Below are 24,887 nucleotides of genomic sequence, written 5' to 3'. Positions count from 1 at the left end.
CGAAGGAGATGTAATCATGAAGATCAATATTAATAGACCCGCCTTGCCCCTGACCAAGAGTTGGGCACTACTCAGGTTGAGTATCAAGGCTGATGTGGTGCGGATAGACGCGGACGCATCATGAGAACCATGCTAATCTCGATTGAAATTCTCCAGTGACGCACATGGAATCTCGAGATTGAATGTCACTGCCTCGATGCGCAAGACGGCAACAATAGCGGCATACGGGATAGTCTGTCGGCGCGATATGACATGGTATGGCACGACACGACACGACGCGGCGTACCAGGCCGAGTCAGTCATGGCTGACCAAGACGGTTTCGCCGCCTTCTGATGGGAAACGCCCCAAATCTTTGCAAAGTTCCAGAACAGCCTAACATGACTTCTGCTCTTCTACTGACTCTCAGACACGACGCCAGGTTTCGGGTCCATTCCCCCAACTTGTCCATGTTGCCCGAAATCATTTGCACGTATGTCAGCCTCTCCGGCAGTGATTGAGGCAACTCGGATGGACCGTGTTTGCCATGATGGGGACATTAGGTTGAGCTCAAAAATCCCACCGAAAATATTCGGCGACGGGTGTAGGCGTACGGAGGCAACCCAACGCCTCATGGGAATAGCAAAAGAGAAACAAACCTATGGGCATGTTTTGCCAACACCAGCACCCAGAATCTACGGACAAAATGATAAAGGTCTGTTGGAGAGGCTCAGAAGCTGTTCAGTTTCCACTACCTGCAGGGATAGACAGAAACAACAGCCACGGCTGGATGACAGGGTGCAGGGGGCCCACAAACCAAAGGCTGAATAGCGAGAGTGTGCGGATCGGCCAAGAGACAGACTCCCAGAACAGAGTGAGTGAGAGTCTGATTCCAAGTGCCTCCTCACCCGTCCCGTCGATGCACCCCAGGAATGAAGGCAAGAGCTTGAGTCCGGCGTGGCTCCGGGACCAATACCATTCATTCACAGCACGCCGTATGCCTATGGCGTGGCATTTCCCGGAGGCTTGGTGCTCGATATTGATTGAGCAATGGTTCTCCGGCCCCCCCTGTGTCTATCCCTTGGTCCTGGTCCGTCCAAGCTTTCTCCAGACGCGATGGGGACTGATGATTCTAGCTAAAGATTCAGCCCAGACCACCGCGCAATCAGTGTCAATATCGCGTCGTGCCGTGCTCGCTCAACTCTATGCTCAGCTCCAGCCCAGGTATGCATGGCATAGCAAAATGTTGTTTGTATTCGTATCATTTTGTCACCTTTTGGTTGATTTGATGCTCCAAGATTGTGACATATGACACATCCTCTTTGTCGCTTGCCGCGGCGAACCCCCAGACCGAAACACATCTGTCGGTGTGTTTACTCGTCATTATGCTGTATGGTAGACGCATACGACTTCCCCTTTCCGCTCAGGGTTCCGCTGGCAATCATCGACCCATGGGAGTGAAACCCCCTCCCTCTTTTTTGACAATCCTCAGATAGCCCTGCTTCAACATACAGTCATGGGAAATATCATGCATGTCACCGTCAATGACCAAATATCCGTTCTCCCGACTACGTCTCTTTTAGTTAACGCACGCCCATATGTAGCAGAGTTTCCTGACCCAACAGCGATGCATTTTGCTACGTCACTGTCCACGGACCCAGAAAGGCGCACATATTATCTTTGAATGTTAGCAAATTGGGTGTTTGATGATGCAACAGCACACAGCGACAAGGCGGAAAAGAAACCAACCGCCAAGTCCATGTGCGAGCCGCGATAGCCAGGGCAACTTCGCCTGGCCCTGCTGATGAGAACCATCACGGGGACGCTAGAGAGGACCTCCTCCCTGTTGCTGTGATGCATGGATGCAAGGTATGAGATAGGATCCACACTTTGAAAGCGAGGCCCCATGCTGTTGGGACTGAACTGTCTCTGTATCCAGTCTCACAGTACTGTACAGTGCCGTATGGTATTTGCTCAGCATACCCCATCATTATCCTCTCAACATTGTGTCTTTCCGAGCGCGATATTCCACGCATGGCTGACTGGCAGAATTGCTGGAAACGTGCGATGAATCGCCAGCTTGATAATTACGTCGGTGGCGGATTCTTTTGCCGGATGGGCGCTGCCGTCGGCATCGCGTTTGCTTGCAGCGTATCTCATTTCCCTGTCACGGAACCTGTCTCAACCTTGAATGTCAAATATCGCAAGGAACCGTGTCAGGATGGGCTCTTGTTAGCATGGTTCTGACGTCCATCTGTTCATAGCGCTCAATCAGTGAGGTTGGGGATATGTTCAGCCTGACCCGTGCCCTGTTCTTTTATCAAATAATAGCCGCAAGAGAAATCTCAGCCACCAGCCTCCAGTCTGTAGACAAAGTTGAGTAATCGGAAGCGGCTGGACGACGATAGCCTGTCAGTTCTGTTAGTCGCGTGGCTGGGCATCTTCAGCACCAGATCTTAGCAGGGGCTGTGAGTTTATCCAATGCCAACCTATCGTAGTTAGGAGTGAAACAACATCCAGGAACGTGCGAAGACCCCGACAAGCCTGTTTCCAGCAACCTAGGTGCCTTTCTGTTTTCAGGGAGAGTGAATACGACCAATTCTCCAGACCAGCCCAGAAAGCAGTATCATCTGTGTCGTTTCTTTCAGCAACGCATCCGTCCATGTTTCATGATGTGAAGCCACATAACTTTCGTGGCCTATGGGAAGGGGCAAATCTTTGACGTGCCGAGCATCGAGTCAGCTTTGCGCCAAAGAGATGACAGAGAGAACCCTGATAATCGCTTTTCTGTTAATTTCTGCCCCTACCGATTGCAAGGAACTGTCGAATCTCTGAATAGCTGGATTCAGAACATCTTTCCTTAGCAACAGGCTTTGATAGTGGAGGCCAACGATATTGAATCGCCAGCCTCCAGGTCTGTGCTAGCACGCTAGGGCAATTTACGGAGAAGAAGTCCCAATTCCACTTGTGCACCAGGCCCAATTCGACATGCGCTAATGAGCTGAATTGAAGGGCTATATGCCCACCGCTCTGTAGATCGCTAGCGCCGCTCAGCCCACCAAGATCTGAGTGTCCTCGCGGTGTGGTGGGCCTTCATCAATCATCCAGAAGAAGTGAGATTGGCCCGCAGATCAGTAACATGACTGGTCATCTCGAAAATATCTTCCTCGCACGTACCGTCGGCGAACAGTCGTGAAGCCCGAAGGTGCCAGTTCAAACAAAGTTAACCGGTGCTGTCTGTTCCGCTCCCCGATTTTGTTTGATGTTGCACATGACAAGCCGCCGGCGTGCGGGAGATTCCCAGGACCACGGGAAGCTGAGATCGTGGTAGACCGGCTTCTAACTAGCCCACGTTTGCTGGGAATCAAAGACACCGTCAATGTAGACTAGGCAGACTGCCGTCCACCGTCACACTGGATGGCTTGCCGTAGCCTCACACGTTCCTGGATATGCAAGTGACATCCGCCATCTCGTCAGGACCGGGTGGTCAATGATCTACTGGGTCACTGGAACTAAGGTCCTCTAAACAGCGCTACTGACTGGCTGTTAAAGGTCGCTGCTTGTTTTCTACCCTTGATTCAATAGTGGATAGAGCCCGGCTGGCTGTGTTTCCGAGATATCGGTATCTGTGCGATGCTGGGGCACTGTGGCCGCAATACGGTGCGAGTCTATCTGTAGCATCCAATCTCATCGTATCAGTGATTCGGCAGCCCTCTATAATCATGAAACAAAAATGAGGGATTGTGCGTAATCGCGTTTGTAGAGGTGGCCTTGGACTAGATCGTTGCAGTAAATTGTTAGCAATCAGCCCAGGTGAATTAAGCAACTGGTCCTGTGCCCCTTGTCCAACATCTGCCCCATCTGATAAGATGTATCTGCAGCTGGAAGGGTGACAATTAGGTATTAACTTACTATCTGAAAACGTCCTTCTGCACAATTCGCGATGCACACCATCTCAGGCTCGCGCGAGCAATTGTCGTGACGTCTCCTCAAGTGATTTCAGATAAAGCCATGAACAGGATATGGCTGTTTCGATCAGAAAGAAACCTTGTATTTGGATGTATTGTTGCATGTGAGCTTCCCCTTCTGGGCAATCTCATCGCTGAAAACTGCTACTCATCATCGACACTCATCGATTCATTCATGGGCTTGCTCAGCCAACGGGGATGAATGAATTTGTCTTTCAATTGACACAAACTCATCTTCCATCCAGATTGACTTCCGTGCTGAGCAGGGACACCAAAGCCGGCAAACCGTCCGTTGATATGCACACACCTGCGATCGAAAGATGTCGGAGACGGCTTATCCCATTCTAAGTTAGTATGAAGCCACTAAGTCAGCAAGATTTCCAGTGGGTTGGTATCGTCTTTGGACTGTTTGAGTCTTCTTGCAAAAGCGTCGGTCAATGGAAATCTTCAAGCTCAATCTTCAATTGTTTTTGCTGCGTCTTGTGATGGTGCAAAATGGGGTAGGCCAATGACAGGGGTTACTCACCGCCTTGAAACTGTGTATGTTTCCAAGAAATACAGGCGCATGTGGGCCATAGTTGACGAGAGTGACGAGCTTCGAATATCGTTCTTGGCCAGTCTTCGTACAGCGGTACTCAACCCTAGCATGCTGTCGGTCTAGACAACTGCTCCCCTGCAGAAATTGGCAAAGTGTGCATCAATGGGGTCCTCTGTCCCATTTGTGTGGATCCATGTCCAAAGTAATGTCGCAAAAGAAAACCAGCATGCTTGCTTTATCATCTTTGTCTGCAAGCTCGCCCTGCGTAACAATTGGACGTTCGAATGAATGCATCGAATCGAAGGCGGTCAGGAAGGGAACCCAGGAGGGGTTGCATTCACGAAGCATCAAAATTGAGAGACGAATGTGCCTCTGAACCCCACCTGAAATCATGATTTGCTGGTACGAAAAGACGAACTTCATTGCTTCATGCCGGTAGTCAGTTGTAGACCAGCAAATCTACCAACAACTCCAGTTCCCCGCAACTTGGACAAAACACTAAAGGCTCCAAATCACCCTAACCAAGTATGAGACTTGTCTCCTGGACTGCGGACAAAAACGCGGTTGGAAAGCGAGTCAGGGCTGAGGAAGCAATTCTGTCGCTACATGACAGGGGAGCTAGGACACACTTAGGTTGTCCTCCATGTGCGGGCGCGTGAACTGGCGCCCAAGTGACCCGACCACACCATTGGCGTGGTCAAGTCCCCCCACACGGCGATCTCGGACACGATGATTTGATAAGTTGGGGGAATTGGCAGTCAATGGACCCTGAGCCTCAGTAGAATAGCTTCCAGCTAAGTCCTTCAGGACTTGGGTGAAGGCCCCTGAGAGATGAACGGCTAGCAGGTGTGATCAGGAATCAGCCTAGACAGCGTGTCCAGGTGTCTATGCATCTATGCCAAGAAGGAAATGAGAAGCTGTTCCGCCTGCATATCAGGCGCACGGACAAATTTGCTGGGTTGACGTCGGCCCTGATGGTGAAGGTGTGGGTGTCACTCTGGCACAGTGCTTCAGATGGAAAACCAGAGACCCTCGACGTTGCAAACCTAGCCCCCAATAAAAACGCCGACCAACGGTGGTGGGACGACTCCTCTACCTCATGTCGCAAAAGAGCTATAATTCGTGAGAGTCGCACAGGGGCCCAGCCACCCAAGCACAAGTGCTAGAATCGGCATGGGTTGCGCATCAGTGGATACTCCACGTGAGCACCAGTTGAGACTGTCTCGTAGGTTCAGTGGAAACACAGAACCAAGTCAACACGTGGAGCGTTCTTAAATGTTTCCATTCTGGTTGTGCAACAGCAATGGTGTCATTCGGTCCAAAATAGTGGCAGGCCAATTTATGCGTAATGGAACTTGGGCCGTATCATGTCAATATCGACGATATGAGAACTTGGATCAACCGAGGGCCATAGACAACGATATTACGGCAGCTTCATGAAAGCTTCCCCTGCTTGACTGGGGCAAGAGTTGGGGCTCACGGCCCAGTCGCTTGGTTGGGCGATATTCGACTGTCATTGGCCCAGTGAACGAAGCGTCTGCATATGTGTTGTCAGACACCGTATTGATGCATCGCGGTGTGGTGCGGCAGAAGTGACAATCCTGCTGCTGTTCTTGGTTGCGGAGGCATTGAGGCTTGAGTCGTATTGGCTCCCTGTGACTTGGAGTTTTGTTCTGAATGAATTGACGAACAGGTTAGCTGAAGTACCTGGCTAATGAAGTAAGGTAATCCACTTATTGGCTTAGAGAGACACCAGCCAGCTAGGCCTACTGTGCCTCTTTGGGGCATTTAGGCCCTTTTAGTTCCTCCCAGATGCTCGGGTCGCTTAGGATCTTGTTTAACTAGACCCTGGATTTTCTCGGACAGATCATTCGACTAGAAATGTGCCAAACCTGCCAGGATGTTAAAAATGTGTGGCTAGATCGTCCACAAATAAAGAAGCCAAGAAGCAGCTCCTGTTTGCAATACTGTGCGAGGCTGTGTGCGAAGAGAAAAGCTGACAAGGCTGAAACAGGCAGACGTCTGGCATCCTCTTGCTTGGATATCTGATCAATGTTTGTTGATGAGATAAAACAAGTACCTAGATGTGGTGGCCGTAGAGAGTGTGGAGAAGAAGCCAAGTCGAGATTTTGAAGATATGGAGGTACCTACCTACCTCATCTCCCTTCCCCTTCCGATTTTGATTTCCATCAAAGTCAAACAGGCGGCCCCTAGCATCTAGAATCTTTGTGGAAAGGTCATAGACCTGAATTTCTAGCAGACAAACAGCCAGTCGATGAATTCACAATTTTCCGAACTAAGGACATAGGGCAGAGGTTCCAATCAGCTCTCGATCCAGAGTGCTTCTGATTTGAACCATGGAGCCATACCTTTAAATAAAAAAGAAAGATTGGCAATACAGAATTATACTTTGATTTAGCTTTCAGTAATACTTCCTCTCTCTGAAAAATATTTCGACTTAAAATTCTATGAATATTGATTGGTGCTTCTACAATAATGTTCACCACGTACAGTACTTCGTATATGGCACAAGGAAACTCAGTGCGCTGTGCGAGCCATTGGAGTTTCTTATCCATTTCTTTGAGTTACACATATGCAGTCGAAAAAAAAAAAGAGCCAGAGATGATCAAGCAACGTGTCTGTCCATCTGACTGATGTCAAATTTCTCGGTCACTCTCCTTCATCTTGTGTTGCCTTCCAACACAACCTTCGTCCTTCCTGAGCGACAACTTACCAGTCAAATTGGACCGACTCTCCGTACGCCAATCCGACAATCTATCACGCGCCCTACCTGTTTCTGATACGTACAAGGTGCCGAGGATGCAGCATTTCCCTGTCCCTGCCTGTTACAGTATCAGCCACAATGCCATAGCATCGATATCAGCATACCAGCATACTATACCTGAGGTAGAGAGCGAGCGGAAGAATGATCATGGCGACTCTTACAACAACGTCAACTGGACGACAGCCACTGTGCGCGCTGTGGACTGCCGGTATGGCGCTGTTTCTGATACCGTTTCATCCCTCTTCCAAAGGCGCCAAATCATAGCGCCCACCGATCTCAAAAACCAAGTAAACGCATTCTAGGGCTGAACTAAATACAAGAGACCAGAGCCACTACTTGCCCATCCCCTGAAGCCAACTTGAAAATGGCGGATACGGAAACCTTAGCCCGATCAACGGCGCCGGCATCCAAACATTTGCTAGAGGATGATGGCCTGCACGTCAGGGACTTGTCGATTCCACATCGACCAACTATCCCACGTTGGCACGTCACAAACAAGCTCGCTATCATAGCATCGCGTGTGTTGCGCAGCGAAATTGTCGTTACACAACCGTGTCGCGGAGAATATTCTGATCCATCCTTGAGCTTGGCTTGCGCTCGACTGTAACTAGCGTGTGCTGGGAACCACGATGCTGGGCTCATTCACACCCATTGGGGTATCGCCGCCACGTTCTTCGGCCTCGACTCTACGGCACATGCCCGTACGCGTACGCGTACGATACGAATACTCTGTCTTGATTGCTTGTAAAAGTCTCGGTGTTGGCCTTGAGTCAGTTGAGGTCACAAGAGAATTCTGCAATCTCTCCCTCCGTCGGCCGTGGCAATCCGCGTGCCCGGTAACCCCATTCATTCTCTTTGGTCGATGACCTCTTTCGCCCATTGGCACCCTGTCGACAAAGCTCGCTATCGGTAACTAATTGCTAACCCCTCTTTGGACTTAATTAGCCAAGCCCCGAGCTGCATTCAACACAAGCATCCTGGACGCCTCTTTCTGTGGTTCAATCACAGCCACGTCGAGCTTGATTGGGCCAGTGGAAAAGGCCGCAGATCTACGGCGTACCCATGCACAGTACGTACAGTATGTTAGTGGAGGAGGTTCCGTCCGAGGATGATGGAGGGTGGGCAAGGGTGGACATTCCTTTGGGCCTTTGGATCCTGTACGGGGTTGTCCTCTGAGTGGACCTTGGTTACCAGAGCGCAGGGCACGCGGTGACTACCCATGTCATTCATCTTCTCTCCCTGGTCAACCTCACCATCATGCTGGCTTCGTGATGGCCCTCGACAGCAGGGCAGAGCTCGCGTTACAACCGTGTCTCCCAGACGTCGTGCCTTTCCGGCCGAAGACAACATTCAGCCTCGATAATCTGACAAAGCATGATCAAGACCATAGCGTACAATGGACCCATTCAATGGAAGATGAACAAGAAGAACAATCATGACCAAATTCGCCGATTTTCTTCTACACACACTCCGTCACCAAATTCGCAAGTCATCATCCTGCGTGTGTGATTGCACCCAAACAAGGGGGGATATTGATGAGCAAAGCAAAGACCACCTCCCATTCCCAGCCAGCAGGACAGGCGCAGATTCCAGGACACACACAGTAAGGTCAGGTAGCTAGCTACCTTGACAGGGGACAGGGATCTCCCGTTCCTCTGGCTCAGCACGCTGCCTTTGATGCGTTGCTTCTTTCCAGCAGCACGGGGGTGCATTTCTCATTTGGATTTTCATTATTGGTAAGGTTAATATGACAAATTCGAGAAAAGAAGGGACAAAAAAAATTCAATTCCAGGAAGTTCTCTTTTTCTCCCCTTCCTCTTACCTCCGCATAGCCCCAAACTCGACAGCAAATTCCTCTTCGTACGCCATACGAATTCGAGTTTTACCTCAACCTTCCATAAAGTCTCCCCTGAAAGGACGCTTAGTCTTTCTCGTAATTACTCGCCGCTTTCGCTCAAAGACCAACGAGTCAGCGGCTCCCGGCACCGGCGACGTGGGGATTCCTCGGCAGAACGATCGACCTCAAGCTAGCAGATTTCTTGCCTGTGAGCCAAGTCTAGCCCATCTGGTCTAGCTGGTCCAGTCCAGGCCATCCACCATCTGTCGCACTACGACGGAAATACCCCAACTTGGATTCATTTGCTGTGCTTTTTGCTACAGTAATCGACATCGCTGCAAAAATTGCACCCAAACTCGCACGCCCCTCTCGTTCGAACAAACACACGCTATCTACCAAGGTCGATAAGCGCAGGATCCCACTGCCACTGCCCTGGGTTAAGTTGTGCTGGAGTGTGTTGGCTAGACCGTCCCATCCCATTCTGCTCACTCGCTCCCTGTCCCTACTGTGCGGTACGTTACCGACTGTTTCGCGTCGACCCGTTGCACTTCGGTATCTTCCAGCCTAGCAAACAAGTCAGACCAGTCCAGTTCGACTGTCATCCAAACCTCGACGCGCATACCTACATACATACAACTCATACATACGTTCGTTACGCTTCCTTGACGGCTGGTCCCACCGATATCAACAACTTTTTGCCCCCCCCAGGCCGAGGAGTGTACGTTGTCCATCACACTCCGTCATTCATTTCTCGCCTTGGGACCTTACAATAATTATTCGGTCCCGCACCTCTTCGAGTTCTCCGTCATTACAGGAGGCTTCTTGCGTAGACGTACGTATAGCACACAGAAGCACACGCCCCCCACCCCTGCACGGCCTTGAGTCGCTCTCAGAAAGACGAGAGTCAGTGTATCGTGGGAAGATACACTTTGGCACACCCTGCCCATCTCAGGCTTTTAGGCGCTAGACCCTCTTTGCTTCTGGGCTCTCGGCAGAGCCACCGTACCAGACCGATTTCAACATCGCACTATATTAGTGCGTCGCTCCCCAAGAACTACGGGCGACTTAGCCCGACCTCTCTGTGATCGAGGAAAAGCGAACTATCCTTGCCCTAGGCTCCATTCCCCCATCTCTATCTCCCCTCCCCAGCAAGATCCGCGCTCAAGGACTCGGCCTAGGAGCTCGCATCACGCACTTAACCATAAACCAACCTTTGGTCTTGCAAACGGCGCTACTACTGCCGCCGCCAACAACATATACTGCCGCGCCGCCGCAAGTCTTGTTGCAAGCGCTTCAGCCATATTACACTTCTTTCCCCTGCTACTGGCAAACACCAACTTGACGCGGGTCTGAGCTAAAACCTCGCCGGCCATTTCTTTATCATCAGCCCCGTGGAGCTGTAGCATGTCTCTGGTGCCAACACAGCAACCTCGTACTTTTGTTGACAACCACGCATCGTTGCATTCTGCTTCCAATATCGCGAAACTTGGTTCCGAGGCGACCCTTGACACGCTCCTCAGCTCTCCCAACTCTATGGAACGAAGTGCTACGGAGTACTCGCAGTCAGGTTTGCCTTCGCCCTATCCAAGCAACTTCGGCGACACCAATTCTGAAGGTTCGAGGGCAGATCACGCATCTGCTGCGCAATATCCTGTCAAGCAGGAAGTCAACTATTCAACCTCAGCCACTCCCACCTCCGAGTACGGCGTCTATCCTCAGTCAGCCCGATCAGGATCTTTCCCAGAGCACGTCCAGCGTTCATACCACCCTGCCAGCAGCACTAGCACTGGAGGTATGGCGCAACAACAGAACAGTCCGTCAATGCCCCAGCAGGATGGGCGTAGCCATCAGACCCATCCGGTCAAATCTGACAACGATGTTCCTATAGATCCGTCCATCGCCGCGCCGAGCCCAACTTACGCTTCGTATGGGCAGCATTCCCCCTACGCGCCTAACCCAGACATGACACACAGTTACTCTCACCCCGGCGGCGGCATGTATGCGCAGCCTCGGCCAGACTGGGCTGGTTACCCTCAGCACGGAGGTGCGCCTTTGACTCCCGGCCACCCAGTTTACGCCCAAAACCCTGCTTCAGCGCCACCTCAAGCACGACCAAACCAGGTATGTTGCGACTCTTGCAGACATGCTCAAGAGTGAACTGGAACGGGGAGAGTGCAATGCGCGCACGTTGAAGATGTGGGAAGCGCGTTGATTGTTCCAATTTTGGTTCAGCTTTATGGATTGCCTGCTACTCGACATACGATCATTACTAACATTCTCAGGTTTACTCCTTCGTTCCCATTCCAGGTGCGCAACAGCATAAACGACCTAGGCGACGATACGAGGAGATCGAGCGCATGTACAAGTGTGGATGGAATGGCTGTGAAAAGGCCTATGGTACACTGAACCACTTGAACGCTCACGTTACCATGCAGTCTCACGGACAGAAGCGAACACCCGAAGGTAAGCTGCTCACGACTGCGCAGATATGTTTCTCGATGAGCACATATGCCTAACAAATGACTATAGAATTCAAGGAGATTCGCAAGGAGTGGAAGCAGAGGAAGAAGGAAGAGGAAGCCAACCGAAAGGCTGAAGAGGAGCGACAACGCCAGGCTGCTGCCGCCGCTGCTGCTCAAAATGGAGGTGGCGATCCTCAAGGTCCTGATGGCACGCCTACCTCATCCTATCCTGGCCGAACAGTTCAGCTGCCTCCCATCGGATACCAGCCTGCTCAGTACCCGCCACCACCTTCTGGCGTTCCACAGCAGCCTCTTCCCGACTATAACAACAGCCATATGTACTCGAATTATCAACCTCACTCGCCTTACGCGCAGCCCAGTCAGGGCATTCCTTACCAATGTATGTCGCAGAGGCAGAGGGTGGCTTAGTGGATGAACTAACCAGGCTTAGCAAACGGTGGTCAACCCCCAAGCCACTAAGACGGATGGTTAAGCAGGGATCAAGGTACTAGAGGAGGAAACTCACCAAAAGTCAGAAAGAAGATTAATACCCGCTGTACTATATTGGAACGACCACTGTGCTTCTGAGCTGCCATCAGTTTGACCTGATGCGACCTTCAGAGAGCATGGCCGATTTGGAGGGGAAGAAACGCAATCAACGTTTACTCGGCCCGGTAATTACTCCTCTACTTCGACTCGCATAGCCCCTTGGCTGGTCCCAGACCTTCATTGGGTTTCCTGCATACCCTTTCAACTATTGGACCTTTTTTTCTTGGTTTCATTTCTTGGAGTTATACGTATATGCCCTCAAGAAGATCTTGAGATGAGGAGTTGCCAAATTCTTTTCATCAGCATCAGGCTCTGGTCAGGGGTGGGCGGTCCTGGAGGTTTGGCGTGTTTATTTGCATTTACGATGATCTGTTATGTTTGGGAGGCCTGTCCAACCCAACCGCAGCAATCTGTTTGCGGTAGCGGAGGGCATGGCCACCGATTTGCTCTCGCATATGTGTGGTCAATGGTGTGATGGGATTGAAGATATGTTTATTATACGACGGCCTCACTTAAACTTGTCAAAGGGGCCAATCAGGGGGGGTACGAATAGATGCATCGACAGTATATGATGATTGCATGGGCGGTAACATTCTGTGAAATGAGTACATTTTTTAAGCCACAATTGTTAAAAAGTTCCATGTTTAACTTAAATCGTGCCCTCTCCGTGAACAATTACATTGCCATTTTGGGCCTTAAATGAATCAAAGTGCGGAACAATGAGTAAACTTGTGATGATGATTTATTTACACTCAAGTCCTCATAACGGTTACTTCAGAATGCGACAAAGATTTAGTGAACCGGTCTGTCGGGTCACAAGTCAGCCCTATCTCTTTTCAGAAGAGGCGAAATCGATCAAGACACATCGGAATGATGCTTAAACCTGGTTAAGCGTGGGTGGCGTGCCGTAGTAGGGTTGTGTTGCACACAATACTGCAGCAAAGGGATAGGATGGGGATGGGGGTGGTTGAGTTGTGTTGCTGTGTTACAGACGCTAATCTACGCGGATAGTCTCAAGTCCAAGTCAAGGGTGTGAAATAACAAAAGAGCCCAAAAGCAAGGATTGTAGATTGGGTGATGGTGGTGATGGGCAAGGCAAAGGGTAGAGAAGGGAAAGGTCGGGTAACACAAGACATGGAAGCGCCTGACGTACATGTGTAGTGCACGTTAGCTTATTAACAAGGAGGTGAATGGAAGTGGTCTGATCATGTCTCTCGGCTTTAAGCAACGCTAAGTGGAGGGGGCGAAAACGATATATCCAGCAGATCTATAGATTGGCGAGAGGCCAGTGTGTGGTGTGTGCGTATGCGTATGCGTCTGGTGTACGTATGCGGTTGGTGTTGATGACCCGACAGCCCAGTAGACTAGATAGATACTCGAGAGGATCTACAGCCGGGATGTGATGAAAGGGGGAATGTGAGAAGTTATGGGTGAAGTTGTATTCTACGGCGCTGCTCGAGGTCCATGCATCTGCTGCGCATATATAATATGGATACAAATGTTGGATAGAGTTTCATGATATAGACAAGGGTTGTAATGTAACTCGAGTCAGGAGAGAATTACTCAATAAATGCCATTGAACGAGAGTTAATGAGTCAGTCCTCTTCAAGGAGCACTATTCTGCGATGCATCTGGACACGATGCTCGCAGCCTTATAAACCACCGTTGAATGCAGATAAGCTACGGTGCTGTAACGTCTCATCGAGAAAGGGGACTAAAGTAAACAAGGGGGGCGTGTACAGCAGCGCGTGCAAAAAGGCCTAGCAAGGGGAAATTCCAACTAGAACAAAAAAGCGAACCAACTAACTTATACCAAGACCACAGCGAAGCGAAACAAGGCGAGAAAAGTGCGTGCGTAGCGTGCAGCCAAAGGACCCCAAAGTGTGCGTGTGCGTGTGTGTGTGACTGATGCCGTTGCGGATGAACAAGGGGGCGACCACGCGGCGCTAGGAGAATTTAGCCGCTCGTCTTTTAGCACCTACTCACTGACGTTACTTGCAAGCCCAGCAAAGTGAATTGTCAGGTAACACAAGGAAAGACAAGAGGAGAGACAAGACATGGGCCATGCCCCTTTGTTGGGGTCTGGAATTGTTTCGTGTCGGTATATGCGTACCCCATGGAACTAAATTTTCGCATGGTGTAGAACTCTGTCTAGGCTGGTCTTGTTAGTTCCTTTGTCTCGGGACGTCAAACCAAGGTTTACACGCCTGAACGGCAATGGCTGGCCGTTGAATACATATTTTATACTTTCTCAACGGTGTGGAGATTTAGAGTCTGAGACGGGTGTGAAGTTTGATGGATTCAGGTACGTGATACGAGACTATTTGACGGGTTGTCTTCGAGTTCAACGGTATGACACGATGATTTGGCTGCTGTGTCACAGACAAGGCTGAGGTTACAGAGCACACGGTTAAATTGAACTACATGGATATATATTGAAGTTGGCTGCATATGTCAGTCCAACCACAAATTAATAACCAGAAGTACAGTATCTAATTTTCCAGGATACTTTATACTCGTTATTGTGACCTTGGAATAAATTGCTGTCATGTTTCATCGTAGATGTGGGACGATTTATCTCTGAACGTCATCACACGCCACCAAGAGATTGTCCACCAGTATTCTCTATACTCAATGATGCTCTGTTGTAGAAGAATACTCACCTGTTAGAGGAATCTATACTCAATAATTAAGGTGTTTCTTTCAGTAGACAAAATCCGGCAGTACGACTATCGGTCATCCCGAGCCTGAGCCAGGGTTTATGCACAAGCTCTGCATGGTAGTAAACTTACGCCGCACACGGACGCACGCAAAGCATCCTTGACCGGCACTTACGGGATCCATGATAGTGGCAGTGTTTGCTCTAGCATCGATCCATAGCAGGGCTCTACCTCGTTGCGGTTAATGTGTGGTGACGTTGCAGGGAGCCAGGAAGGATGCGATGTCGAAACAGGGTGTGCGGTGGAGGAACAAACCATCAACTTCTGGGATGACAGCTGAAAGGATGGTTCTTGGCGGCTATATGATCGTGGATATAGCGTATGTTGTGTTTCACATACAAAGCCTCGACTATTCTGGACTGCTGGGTTTAGTAACTCTTGGCTAAGCCTATCGAGATGGTGATTGAGTGACCATGCAGCATCGGGTGCATCAGCATCACTACCGACATTGCAGTTCGAATCGTCAATTTCGCTTTGTATTCAGTTTCGCGACAGATTATCAGGTGAGTACAGCAGTGGGCCAAATAACCGTTAAACATCAAATTTGGAGGCTTGCGGGAATGCGGTTCGGGACGAACACAAGGCAGCCAGAAATCTAAACGTGCTTTTGCTCAGGGGATGCATCAACTCAGTCCCATTGTAGGACCGATTACTTGAACAGATGCTTTCCTCTTAGTTCTCAAGCAAGTGCTGAAGTTTGAGATATCCATGACTCCAAGACTTTGAGGGGGTGGCATGATACTCACAGTTTCACATGATTCAGAGTTGCTGAGAAGATTTAAGAGTAATTTTTGCTTGTGATGATATTCAAGTACTGTATTAACCTAATATCAAAAACTGGTCTTTGCGGTCAAATTATTTCTTTTTCGCCTTGCCGAAGTGATGCTCAGAGTATTGACGAAAAAAAGCGGGATAAGGTAATATCAGGCAATCAGTCACCACATCGCAGTCAAGTTCATACATTATCTCAGCGGTAAATTTGGACCACAACTGCGTTGTTCGATAAATGAGACGTCTCCGTTTATAATATCAATTTCCTTGACTCCGTTGTCTCAGAACGTCATTCAGCTCCTTCGTGCCTTTTGCTGATGACGTGCTGTCGTGCATAGGCCGTGCCACGCGGTCAAAGAAAGTCCTGGATACGAAGAGAAATGTGAAGTCAAACACGCAAAGAAATCGCCATATGAAACCTGGAACCTTTATCGAATTTAGAAGGGCATCCCAAAACTTCACTAAGTTCAGGTAAAGTACCCACGGGTATCTAGCATTGTATCACATCTGATAAGGTTTCTCCCATTCATTACCTGGGCTGCCTACTTTTTTTTTGCTACCCCGCCATCGACCAATGTTTTGCGGCGCATAGCAATATCAGCCTCAGCACTGTACCTTACATCCCATCATATCTCGTACCAATACTGAGATACCCAGAAACTCAATACCAAGATTGGAGTAACATTATCCGAATATTCAAGATTATTAGCTTCCGTCGCTGGCTCCGGAAAGGACCCATTGCCGCCTTATCAAAATGGAGGGAGATCTCCCGTCCATTCCGTCACGACCTAAGGGTCTGACGAAATCGAACTCAAGCGCATCTTTCGGCGGTGGCTCTGCAAAGTCCGTGTCAGTACTAGGAACACATCCTCTGGGCACTCTTCATGTTCATCAAGTCAGCGAGACGCCTCATGAGCAAGAAGATGATGATGGCCCTCCGCCCTTGGATCCTCCCTCGGGACAGAGTGAGAATACTGTGATCAAGACCTCCCAACATGGCTCTTCCAACTCCTTCCACAGCCCAAGCTGGGAACCCTTGACACACAACATGGGGGGCGGAGATGTGGTACTCATATTAGACTTGCCCGAAGTCTTCACGGTTGGGTACGACTCAATATCATTTACAGCTAAGCACTTTGGTGGCGTCAGGGATATACCACCAGGTGCTCACTTCTTCTGGGTCGCTCATCCAGGAGGTCTTTCTGCTCGGTGTGGTTTCTGGGTTGTCACGAACAGTGTCGACACTGTCCATGTTATGCAGTGGGATCGATACAATGAGGTTCTGGGTGACTCAGCTCGTGCTGAAGCCCGCATCCAAGCCGATAACCTCGACACTATTCACTCAAAACTCGTCCCTTATCAAGATCCAAGTGCAGTAAACGCCGCCAACGGTGAACTTACTCAGGCTACCTCACACAGAAATCTCAACATGTGGGAGCAGTTAACTGGCAAGATCACAGAGGGCCTTCTCAATCGAGTGACAGGACAGAACTACGATAATTGGACGGTACATACCGGCGATCGTGTCAAAGGGTCGATACTCATGGCTGGCGAGATGGAGCTTGACAACTCAATCTCAAATCCATTGCTCAAGGCTCGCGAGCTCAACTTCGCGTTCAGCCAACGGACCAAAACATACTCAACAGATAACACCGGAGCCGACCGGACTTTAAGAGCCACGGATGCAACTCCTTATATCTTGTCGCAGGTTGATGCTTCTGATAATGATCTGAGCCCTGACGACGTTATCGGCGAATTCCAGTTCTCTTTCGTTGTAGGCGTCCACCTTGGTAACGATTCATGCATTCAGCAATGGTGGCATATGTTGCTGAAAATCTTTCTCCATGCTCATCTCCTCCCCCTCAGTCGACCATCTCTCGCAGCTGCATTCATTCGCACCTTGACTGCCCAACTCACGTACAGCGCCTCCTGGCTTGAAGGTTCAATTCTTGATACTGCAGAGTCACAAACCAAAGATCTTCGACTTTCACTCACTGTCTACAAACGACGCTTGGACGAATTTCTGCAAGGCTTGGGGAACAATGCCACACCTGAGCAATTGGCTGTTGCTACAGCTTTTGCGGGACTTGAAGCTGTTGTGACTGGTACGCTGGATTGGGATCTTCGCGGAGACTATCTACGTCGAGGCAAAGTCATGATGGAAGATGGCGAGGAAGTCGAGCTGGAGGTTGCTGATTTGGCAGCCGAAGATGAGCGAGGAGAGTGGGCACCAGAGATTGTTGATCTGGATGAGTCTGGGCGACAACGCGATCTTGTCTCGTGGAACGACTAGATATGCTATTTTACAAGAATGCTTCGTGCTTCCAAACATTGGGGGAGACTAGCAGAGCCAACAACAGTAAGGGGTTTCCAGACACGAAGGAAGAAACAGAGCGTAATGTGTTACCTTGTGTGTAAGGAGTAGCTCAGCATCGGAATGCAGTTGGATTGGCGACACGATTGAGTTTACAAAGCTGGAGTTAGGAGTTGGGATTTATTCCCGTAACAGCAACAAAGTACTAAACATTTGGCTTCTATTAACACATTGAAGGTATATTGGACAGACCAAAGTTGAATATGATAGCACGAAAGAAGGGTTGTGCTTTTGAACCACGGCCAGCAGTCTAACTGGTAAGTGACGCTAATTCGACTTGACAGGGCTTGCGAATTGCATTTCCTCTACTGGATTGCCTTGACTCGACGGAAATAAGCCTAGTGACGTTATTTTGCATGCTCTGATCAAAATATGAAAACAGGTGTCGTCACATATGAAAAAAAAGGAAACTGAGTATCGGAGCGAGTCCTGCAACGAGGCAATTCATTAACATCACAGTGCGTAGCAGGCAGCATGGGCCGCGTCGTTAACTTTGAAGATTTCATTTGCCTGCCAGATCCTTTACAATCCGCCAAAAGCAAGACCATGCAAATGCTAATGGGAAACCCATCCCCAAACCAGGGAAATTGTGACTCCAGTCCCTTTTTCGCACTGCCCGTAGTATCCTCCACTGCACCAACACTCCGGCTCGACGCTTTTTTGCCCCATTCCGACAAACATCTTGAACCGTTTAACGGTAAGACTTCTGGAAGCGAGAGCGGGCACCCTTACCACCGAACTTCTTGGGCTCGCATCGGCGGTTGTCGGCAACGAGGAGGGTTCGGTCGAACTGGACGAGAGCCTGCTTAAGGAGGTTCTTGGAGTGCTCATCGACAAACTTCTGGTAGTAGGCGATCAGGGACTTGGCGATGGCCTGTCGGATGGCATAGATCTGGTAAACAGTTAGTAAGTCGTTCAAATCGACGGAAAAGGGTAACCTTCTTGAGATGTATGGCCACCCCCTGAGACCCGGCAGCGAATGTCCACGTTGGCGAACTTGTCAAGGCCAACAACGAGAAGAGGCTCGTAGACCTAGGATAAGAGCGTTAACACTTTGGTTCTCAACAAGACACAACACCATCCGGGAGCATCGTCATTTCGAGTTCGATAATTGAACGACGTGCTTTCGTAAACGGTCGAGGGAATTCGTAAATCGTACCTTGAAGCGCAAGATCTCGGGCTGGACGAGCGAGAGAGGTCGTCCATTGACCTTGATAAGACCGCGGCCAGCCTGGAAATTTCAAGTCATGTCAGCTTCTCTGACTCATTCTCACGTCTTTTGCTGGGAATTTCGCGTACCTTGCAGTGAGCAACGGCGGTGGCGGTCTTCTTTTTACCAAAACACTGCACTGACTGAGTAGACATGATTGCTGGTCTTGGTGTTGTCGTTGGGCGGCGGGCGGAGGTTGAAAGCGTGGTGATCTTTCGGCGGGAGTTTAGATTCTGTCTCTTTCGTGAAAGGCGCTAGTGCCGAGTGGGACCTTGCCTTTTTTTTGGCCCAATAAGAAGAAGACCCACACACAGATCCAGGGCTGCAAAAAATTAAGACGCCATAGACAAAATTACATCAACGGACTTAGCCCTTTTCAGAGTAAGATTTGCACGCTCTTTTTTCACGGCCAACTCACATTTCTCCAAATCCATAGACCCTCGTTAGGGCACTGCACGTGAACACTCCGAGCATTGTGAGCCGGACTGCCCACCTTGACAAATTTTCGTGCGTCTAACAACTCACAGCCGAAGTTCAACGTTCTACTAACCGTCCCCTGTGCAGTCGTCAGGTCAGCAAACCACATCTATCATCAACCAAGACGCTTTATTAACATATTACAGAATGGTTGCCGCTAAGCACGTCAAGATCGTCAAGAAGCGTACGTAAAATCGACATTCCTTAGCGACAACACGAGCGAACGAAGGAGAAACGAGTGGGAGTCAAAATGCTGACTTGTGTGTGCAGGCACGAAGCGCTTCGAGCGTCACCAGAGTGATCGCTTCAAGTGTGTCGACCCCAGCTGGCGCAAGCCTAAGGGTATCGACAGCCGTGTCCGACGACGATTCCGCGGCACCATTGCCATGCCCTCTGTATGTCGAACCTTTGCGAGGCCTGATGAGAATTATCGACTTTCTATAAGGCGGGACGTGGAACTTAGTACTAATCCTGTGTGATTTCAGATCGGCTATGGCTCCAACAAGAAGACCCGCTACATGACCCCCTCCGGCCACAAGGCTTTCCTCGTCAGCAACGTCAACGATGTCGAGCTTCTCCTTATGCACAACCGAACCCACGCTGCCGAGTACGCTCTCCCTCCAATTTCACTCGACCAACTCTTAGCTAACCATGTTTTCAGGATTGCCCACAACGTCTCGTCGAGGAAGCGAGTTGACATCATTGCCCGCGCCAAGCAACTGGGTGTCAAGGTCACCAACCCCAAGGCGAAGGTTACCACCGAGGTTTAAAAGGAAATGGATCGGTTATTGGGCTGCTTTACGGTTATGCATCGGAAAGGGGTTTGCGTTACTTGCGGTTCTGGCACATAGCTCCATGGCATGCTAGAGAATAAAAACGCGCCGTTGAACGACAATGATATCTGGCATCAACCGCTTGAGCAGCAATATCTCTTTGAGTCGGAAGTGACATGGAATAAATGTCTGATCCACTCGAAACTGATGAGGTCTCTGATGGGGGTTCGGGTGAACATATTGTGAATTGTGGATGAGACCATGAAAATAAACAAGACTCCCTATGAGGGCCCCATCTGCTCCCCCAATGCCCTCGAAATATTGACCGTTTCACTTCTGCAGCGAATCTTGATTATGTCGTCGGTGCCTACACAAGCCCAAACTTGGTTGCAATAATCCGCGAGGCTAGACAATCCTGTGGGTGTCTTCCCTAGCTCTTGGACACAATCAGGATAATGAATGATGAATGCCTGAGAGCTTTGTCGTTCGCAAACAGATTCATCAACAACACTTCGCTGCATCTTCAATAAGACAATGCTAAGTTGAGGAAACCGTGACTTGATGACAAAGATCACAGCCTTGAAGTGAAGCAAACTGATGTCCATTAGGACGACATGATGAAAGTCTAGGAGAACCAACTTCAAACAAAATTTAAATACATCCCAAGAGCACGCTTCACTGCAACTATCTCCCTCTTAAAAGCTGAAGACTGATGCCTTCGTCTGGAAAAGGTATAAAGAAGAGTTTGTCCTAATGGTGCTACCCTGGCGGTTGGCAGGCAGCTGCCACTTGCCTCGCACTTGCCCAATATCATATTCTCATGGCATGACAGCTGGCCATGACGACGAGCCAAACCTCTTCAGCTTGCAAGTAAAAAGAATTTTCTCTTTCCGTATTTCATTTGAATTGCAATTTTCCCTTGAGCCCCTCTCGTTCCCCTTCCTGGTAACTTGGTCAATATCATGAAGCAACTTTATACACGGCATCGCTTATAGTCAATCAGCCTTTTACGACTTGACTCGGGCTCCTTTACTCGAAACCTTGTCGCCTTCTCTATATGCTCAAGCGTTTGCTTGAATGCACCTTCAGAGTATTTTCGCCGATTCTGGCCTCTCCGGCATGACAATGGCGTTTCTACCACCACGGCTGATGCAGCAGCAACCCTATAAACCAACATGCACCCATCTCACCATGACGCGGATTTACGACACGGACTCTAAATGTTCCTCTTGTCATGAGCCCGGTCAGTTTGGGTGGCTCTACCAGTGTACACAGGATCATGAGAAGATGATTGAGGAGAAACTGGTGAGAGGCCTTCCATTGAATAGAAACATCTGGTAGAAATTGGTAGCTAACTGGAAAGCAGCCATGCATGGACTACTTGGATTTCAGCTTTCGCAAGAACATGGTTATTCGAAAAGGCAGCGCAGAAGCTCGACGCGACAAACTTAGCTTTCTTCAAGAACTCACTCCCGAGCAGATGGCATCCTACCAACCAGATCAAATTGCAACTATCCTAAGACAGCGAGAGGAAGTGAGGCAACAATAGTTTCCTGTAGCCCTGGAAGTATACTAATATCTGTGGTAGTTAAAGGACGTTATTGCAAAGGAGGAACGACAAAAAAGCACCTCGGCTCTGTTTAGCAACCTTCTTCCCCCCCTGGGCTTCGAGTCTTCTTTCAATGACAGGGGACAACGGACCCTTGATGAAGACGCCCTTTGCCAGTACAAGATCTGCCAAAGGTGCCGCCCTGCGTGCGTTGATCGGGCATTTTTGAGCCTCAATGCAGTCGCCGATGGCGAGATTACTCCAACAGCTGCTGCCGGTTTTGGATTCGAGTCTCTAGGCGGAAGGCCAGTCATTGACAAAGATGTTGTTAGACATATTGACGAGCACCGCCCGAGAGTGAGTTTAGATCCTCGACCATCAATGGCAGATTGTTGACCAATGCATCCAGCCTCAGATCGGCAATCGTCAAATGATGGAACTGCTTGACGAGCAGATCGCCCGTATGCTCACAAGTCACAATCAGAACCAACCTTTTCGGAACGGGCTTAGGGGTGCAATCTCTGGACTCAGAGGAGCACGGCAGTTGCCTACTGTTAAGAACGTTACTGCAAGAAGGCAACGTATGCGCGACGAGGAGAAGGCCTTGGCCGACGCCGCTCAGGGTGATGCAGAGGCTATTGCATCGACGCCTGACTTACTGGGAAACCCTTGGCCATGGCTGGCTACTTTCCAGGTGCCCGACGAGCATGAAGATGATCAAACCCACGGTCAGCACCCACGACAGAGAGGGCGCGCCACACGGATTCCCCGGTAAGTGTTTAGAGTGATGTTTTACGCCGGCCTTATTAACAAAGACGGCGCAGTCCCACTACTCCTGGTCCGAGATCCGCACGTCGCCGTTTGACTGATCAACTGTTGTCTAGTACGTCTAATATCCCTCCTCTTGACGGATATTCATGGAGCCTTTTTGGTGGCGCTGAAAATACTGTCTCAACAACCACCTCCTCCCTCAGCGATGCTTTTAATATCAAGTCCTCAGGGGCCGAGAATGAAGGCAACAGTGGAGAACCATCGCCTATGTCACTCGGAACTGACCATGGTGTTGCGATGACAGAGGAGAGCATTGAGGCTAGAGTTCCCGATGTGGTAACTCAAGTGTAAGGACGATGGTTATGAAAAGTGTGTGCTTGGGAAACCAGTGAGGTTACAAGATTTGGTGGTGCACTCAAAACTGGTTTGGGGTTTTGCGGCGTTTGAGAGGTTGTCGGACTGGTTAATACTTGGTCGAGTCAGGCTTTGTCTAGAGTCTTGGAACATTTGCTTCTGTGGGAGTATGATTCTTTTGTTAACCTATGATTGGCCCATCTCTACTAATTATCCTTGGAATTCTCCAATATCTTCTTCATCATTTGATTACCCACCACTTTGGCCTCTTCAAATCGTGGTTCAAAGAACTGCTGGGTACTCACGAACCGCTTCTCCCATGTCTCGAAATGTCCCAGGTTCACACATTCGGCCCAGGCCCGTGCTGCAAAAGTGAACTCCAGATCATCGCTACGGTACGTCTTATCCTCAATTGCAGTCTCAATGGCTGCGTCGAGGACATCTTCGTTGCGGAACAGGTATTCAGTGACGCCAAGGCGCAAGCGGAAGAGAGGAGTGCTGCAGAGCATGTGATCGTAGGGTACAATGTTGAGCGCCGCCCAGCAGTCGACCATTGCAAGGATCGAGAGATGGTTGTTGGGTCGAGGCTCATCTGTAGGCGTCCCGAGCGAGAAGGACGACAGGATCGACGGCTCAAGCAAGGGGCGTGTGTCCCAGGACGTGGATGGACCAAATACCTTGTCGCGTGCACGGTAGACTCGTTCTCTGAAACCCTCACGGTTTCCTTCGAGCATGAGTTTGTACAAATCGGTGACGCTTCGTGCATACACTGACGGCACAGGTTGACGTCGTACTTTCGGATGAGACCAGCCTTGTGCTTGCAGACGCGGCTGCGAGATGTTAGCATCAATCCTATTCGGTCGATGATTTCGACACCTTGACATTCTCAATACCGCCAACATATCGACTCAGCTCCCAAGGAAATTGCTTGTTAGCGTGCCACGCCTTACCCATAGATAAGAAGGCTGCATGGGTGACTGCTTGAGTATCGGCGGTGATACGGTCGTGCTCGCGGGCTGAGAGATGGACAAACTTTGAGCGGAGACAGCTGAGGACAATCTCAACCTTTCGAAGAGCTGAATCTGGGGCGCGGTGTTGGATGAGCACAAGGGGCTGGTTAGTCGGATCAACATTGGGGCCATGAAGTGAGTGGCACGAGATAATATCGACGTCGGTGGGGAGGTGAGCCTCGAAGGCAGCGATCTCGGGGGACTTGCAAGAGGTTTGCCCTCCAACGATGGCACCAAGCTTGGTAGCTAGTCGCAACAGTCAGTGTCTAGATGACTACTGTTTAACCTCGAGAAGAGACGCTCGAAGGAAACATTCACAAGGGATACGAAGAGAGGGCGCGTACATGGTCCATACTGAGCAATTACACGATCAATGACGGCGGCCTCGACGCTGTAGATGATATAGTCGCTTGCGCGGGAAACATAGTGGCCATTTCGACAAATTTCTATATTTTTCTATTCGATAGCTTCAGCGACTTGGAGCGAGGCAGAGCAGGCAGGAATCACTGAGCCATACATTTCCAGCATATTCTTTCTGAAGCTTCTCCTGATTCTCTTCTCTGTCGCAGGCCATGATTCTAAAGTAAATCCGCCGTTAGCCACTCGGCATCCGGTACGGGGTTGCATTCACAGGGAGAAAGCATCTGTTCTTGTAGTTGTTAGCTTTTGTGTCAAAGCAGAAGTGCTAACAAAATGAGGTAGATGGGTGAAAATTCAGACAGTTGATAATTAAGGTAGCAAGCGTTTACATCATTGAGAGCA

General features: G+C 49.7%; 9 protein-coding genes across 19 annotated transcripts; 5 read left to right on the top strand and 4 right to left on the bottom strand.

The window, feature by feature from the left end:
• Window positions 1–683: 683 nt before the first annotated feature.
• FOXG_11504 (uncharacterized protein) lies at window positions 684–2,224 on the top strand (the record flags this gene model as incomplete). The annotated part of the gene is made up of 3 exons (XM_018391145.1): window positions 684–1,201; window positions 1,696–1,846; window positions 1,925–2,224. The coding sequence occupies 3 exons, from the start codon at window positions 684–686 to the stop codon at window positions 2,222–2,224; spliced, it is 969 nt and encodes a 322-aa protein (XP_018249739.1).
• A 73-nt stretch (window positions 2,225–2,297) lies between these two features.
• FOXG_20547 (uncharacterized protein) lies at window positions 2,298–2,791 on the bottom strand (the record flags this gene model as incomplete). The annotated part of the gene is made up of 2 exons (XM_018400831.1): window positions 2,467–2,791; window positions 2,298–2,386 (listed from the first exon to the last, which is right to left on the bottom strand). The coding sequence occupies exons 1-2, from the start codon at window positions 2,639–2,641 to the stop codon at window positions 2,298–2,300; spliced, it is 264 nt and encodes an 87-aa protein (XP_018249738.1). The 5' UTR covers window positions 2,642–2,791.
• A 4,349-nt stretch (window positions 2,792–7,140) lies between these two features.
• On the bottom strand, window positions 7,141–7,417 carry FOXG_20546 (uncharacterized protein; the record flags this gene model as incomplete). Its single annotated transcript, XM_018400830.1, has 3 exons — window positions 7,141–7,201; window positions 7,292–7,326; window positions 7,373–7,417. The coding sequence occupies 3 exons, from the start codon at window positions 7,415–7,417 to the stop codon at window positions 7,141–7,143; spliced, it is 141 nt and encodes a 46-aa protein (XP_018249737.1).
• A 1,250-nt stretch (window positions 7,418–8,667) lies between these two features.
• On the top strand, window positions 8,668–13,764 carry FOXG_11503 (uncharacterized protein). Of its 10 annotated transcripts, XM_018391142.1 has the most exons (6): window positions 8,954–10,672; window positions 10,733–10,918; window positions 10,994–11,226; window positions 11,388–11,568; window positions 11,635–11,967; window positions 12,019–12,787. In XM_018391142.1, the coding sequence occupies exons 1-6, from the start codon at window positions 10,510–10,512 to the stop codon at window positions 12,045–12,047; spliced, it is 1,125 nt and encodes a 374-aa protein (XP_018249734.1). In that variant the 5' UTR covers window positions 8,954–10,509; the 3' UTR covers window positions 12,048–12,787. The 10 variants fall into 10 exon arrangements, with proteins under 10 accessions (XP_018249729.1, XP_018249734.1, XP_018249731.1 ...); XM_018391137.1 differs by having other exon boundaries at window positions 8,668–10,672; window positions 10,733–11,226; XM_018391139.1 differs by having other exon boundaries at window positions 8,954–10,918; window positions 12,019–13,764.
• Window positions 13,765–15,667: 1,903 nt separating this feature from the next.
• On the top strand, window positions 15,668–18,422 carry FOXG_11502 (uncharacterized protein). Its single transcript, XM_018391134.1, has one exon. It carries the CDS (start codon window positions 16,362–16,364, stop codon window positions 17,898–17,900), a length of 1,539 nt encoding a protein of 512 aa, XP_018249726.1. The 5' UTR covers window positions 15,668–16,361; the 3' UTR covers window positions 17,901–18,422.
• Window positions 18,423–18,672: 250 nt separating this feature from the next.
• On the bottom strand, window positions 18,673–19,346 carry FOXG_11501 (40S ribosomal protein S16; the record flags this gene model as incomplete). The annotated part of the gene is made up of 4 exons (XM_018391133.1): window positions 18,673–18,873; window positions 18,951–19,013; window positions 19,141–19,212; window positions 19,281–19,346. The coding sequence occupies 4 exons, from the start codon at window positions 19,344–19,346 to the stop codon at window positions 18,673–18,675; spliced, it is 402 nt and encodes a 133-aa protein (XP_018249725.1).
• A 226-nt stretch (window positions 19,347–19,572) lies between these two features.
• FOXG_11500 (60S ribosomal protein L32) lies at window positions 19,573–21,262 on the top strand. Of its 2 annotated transcripts, XM_018391132.1 has the most exons (5): window positions 19,573–19,762; window positions 19,815–19,852; window positions 19,939–20,063; window positions 20,154–20,275; window positions 20,330–21,262. In XM_018391132.1, the coding sequence occupies exons 2-5, from the start codon at window positions 19,816–19,818 to the stop codon at window positions 20,436–20,438; spliced, it is 393 nt and encodes a 130-aa protein (XP_018249724.1). In that variant the 5' UTR covers window positions 19,573–19,762; window position 19,815; the 3' UTR covers window positions 20,439–21,262. The 2 variants fall into 2 exon arrangements, with proteins under 2 accessions (XP_018249724.1, XP_018249723.1); XM_018391131.1 differs by having other exon boundaries at window positions 19,573–19,852.
• Window positions 21,263–22,344: 1,082 nt separating this feature from the next.
• FOXG_11499 (uncharacterized protein) lies at window positions 22,345–23,112 on the top strand (the record flags this gene model as incomplete). The annotated part of the gene is made up of 2 exons (XM_018391130.1): window positions 22,345–22,761; window positions 22,815–23,112. The coding sequence occupies exons 1-2, from the start codon at window positions 22,421–22,423 to the stop codon at window positions 23,110–23,112; spliced, it is 639 nt and encodes a 212-aa protein (XP_018249722.1). The 5' UTR covers window positions 22,345–22,420.
• A 209-nt stretch (window positions 23,113–23,321) lies between these two features.
• FOXG_11498 (prephenate dehydrogenase) lies at window positions 23,322–24,699 on the bottom strand (the record flags this gene model as incomplete). Its single annotated transcript, XM_018391129.1, has 4 exons — window positions 23,322–23,967; window positions 23,990–24,371; window positions 24,470–24,581; window positions 24,643–24,699. The coding sequence occupies 4 exons, from the start codon at window positions 24,697–24,699 to the stop codon at window positions 23,322–23,324; spliced, it is 1,197 nt and encodes a 398-aa protein (XP_018249721.1).
• Between the last annotated feature and the right edge of the window lie 188 nt (window positions 24,700–24,887).

Source organism: Fusarium oxysporum, chromosome 10 (assembly GCF_000149955.1).
Source record: "Fusarium oxysporum f. sp. lycopersici 4287 chromosome 10, whole genome shotgun sequence".
Classification (NCBI taxonomy): domain Eukaryota; kingdom Fungi; phylum Ascomycota; class Sordariomycetes; order Hypocreales; family Nectriaceae; genus Fusarium; species Fusarium oxysporum.
Note: the sequence above shows the minus strand (reverse complement) of the source record. Positions and strands in the feature narration are given on the sequence as shown.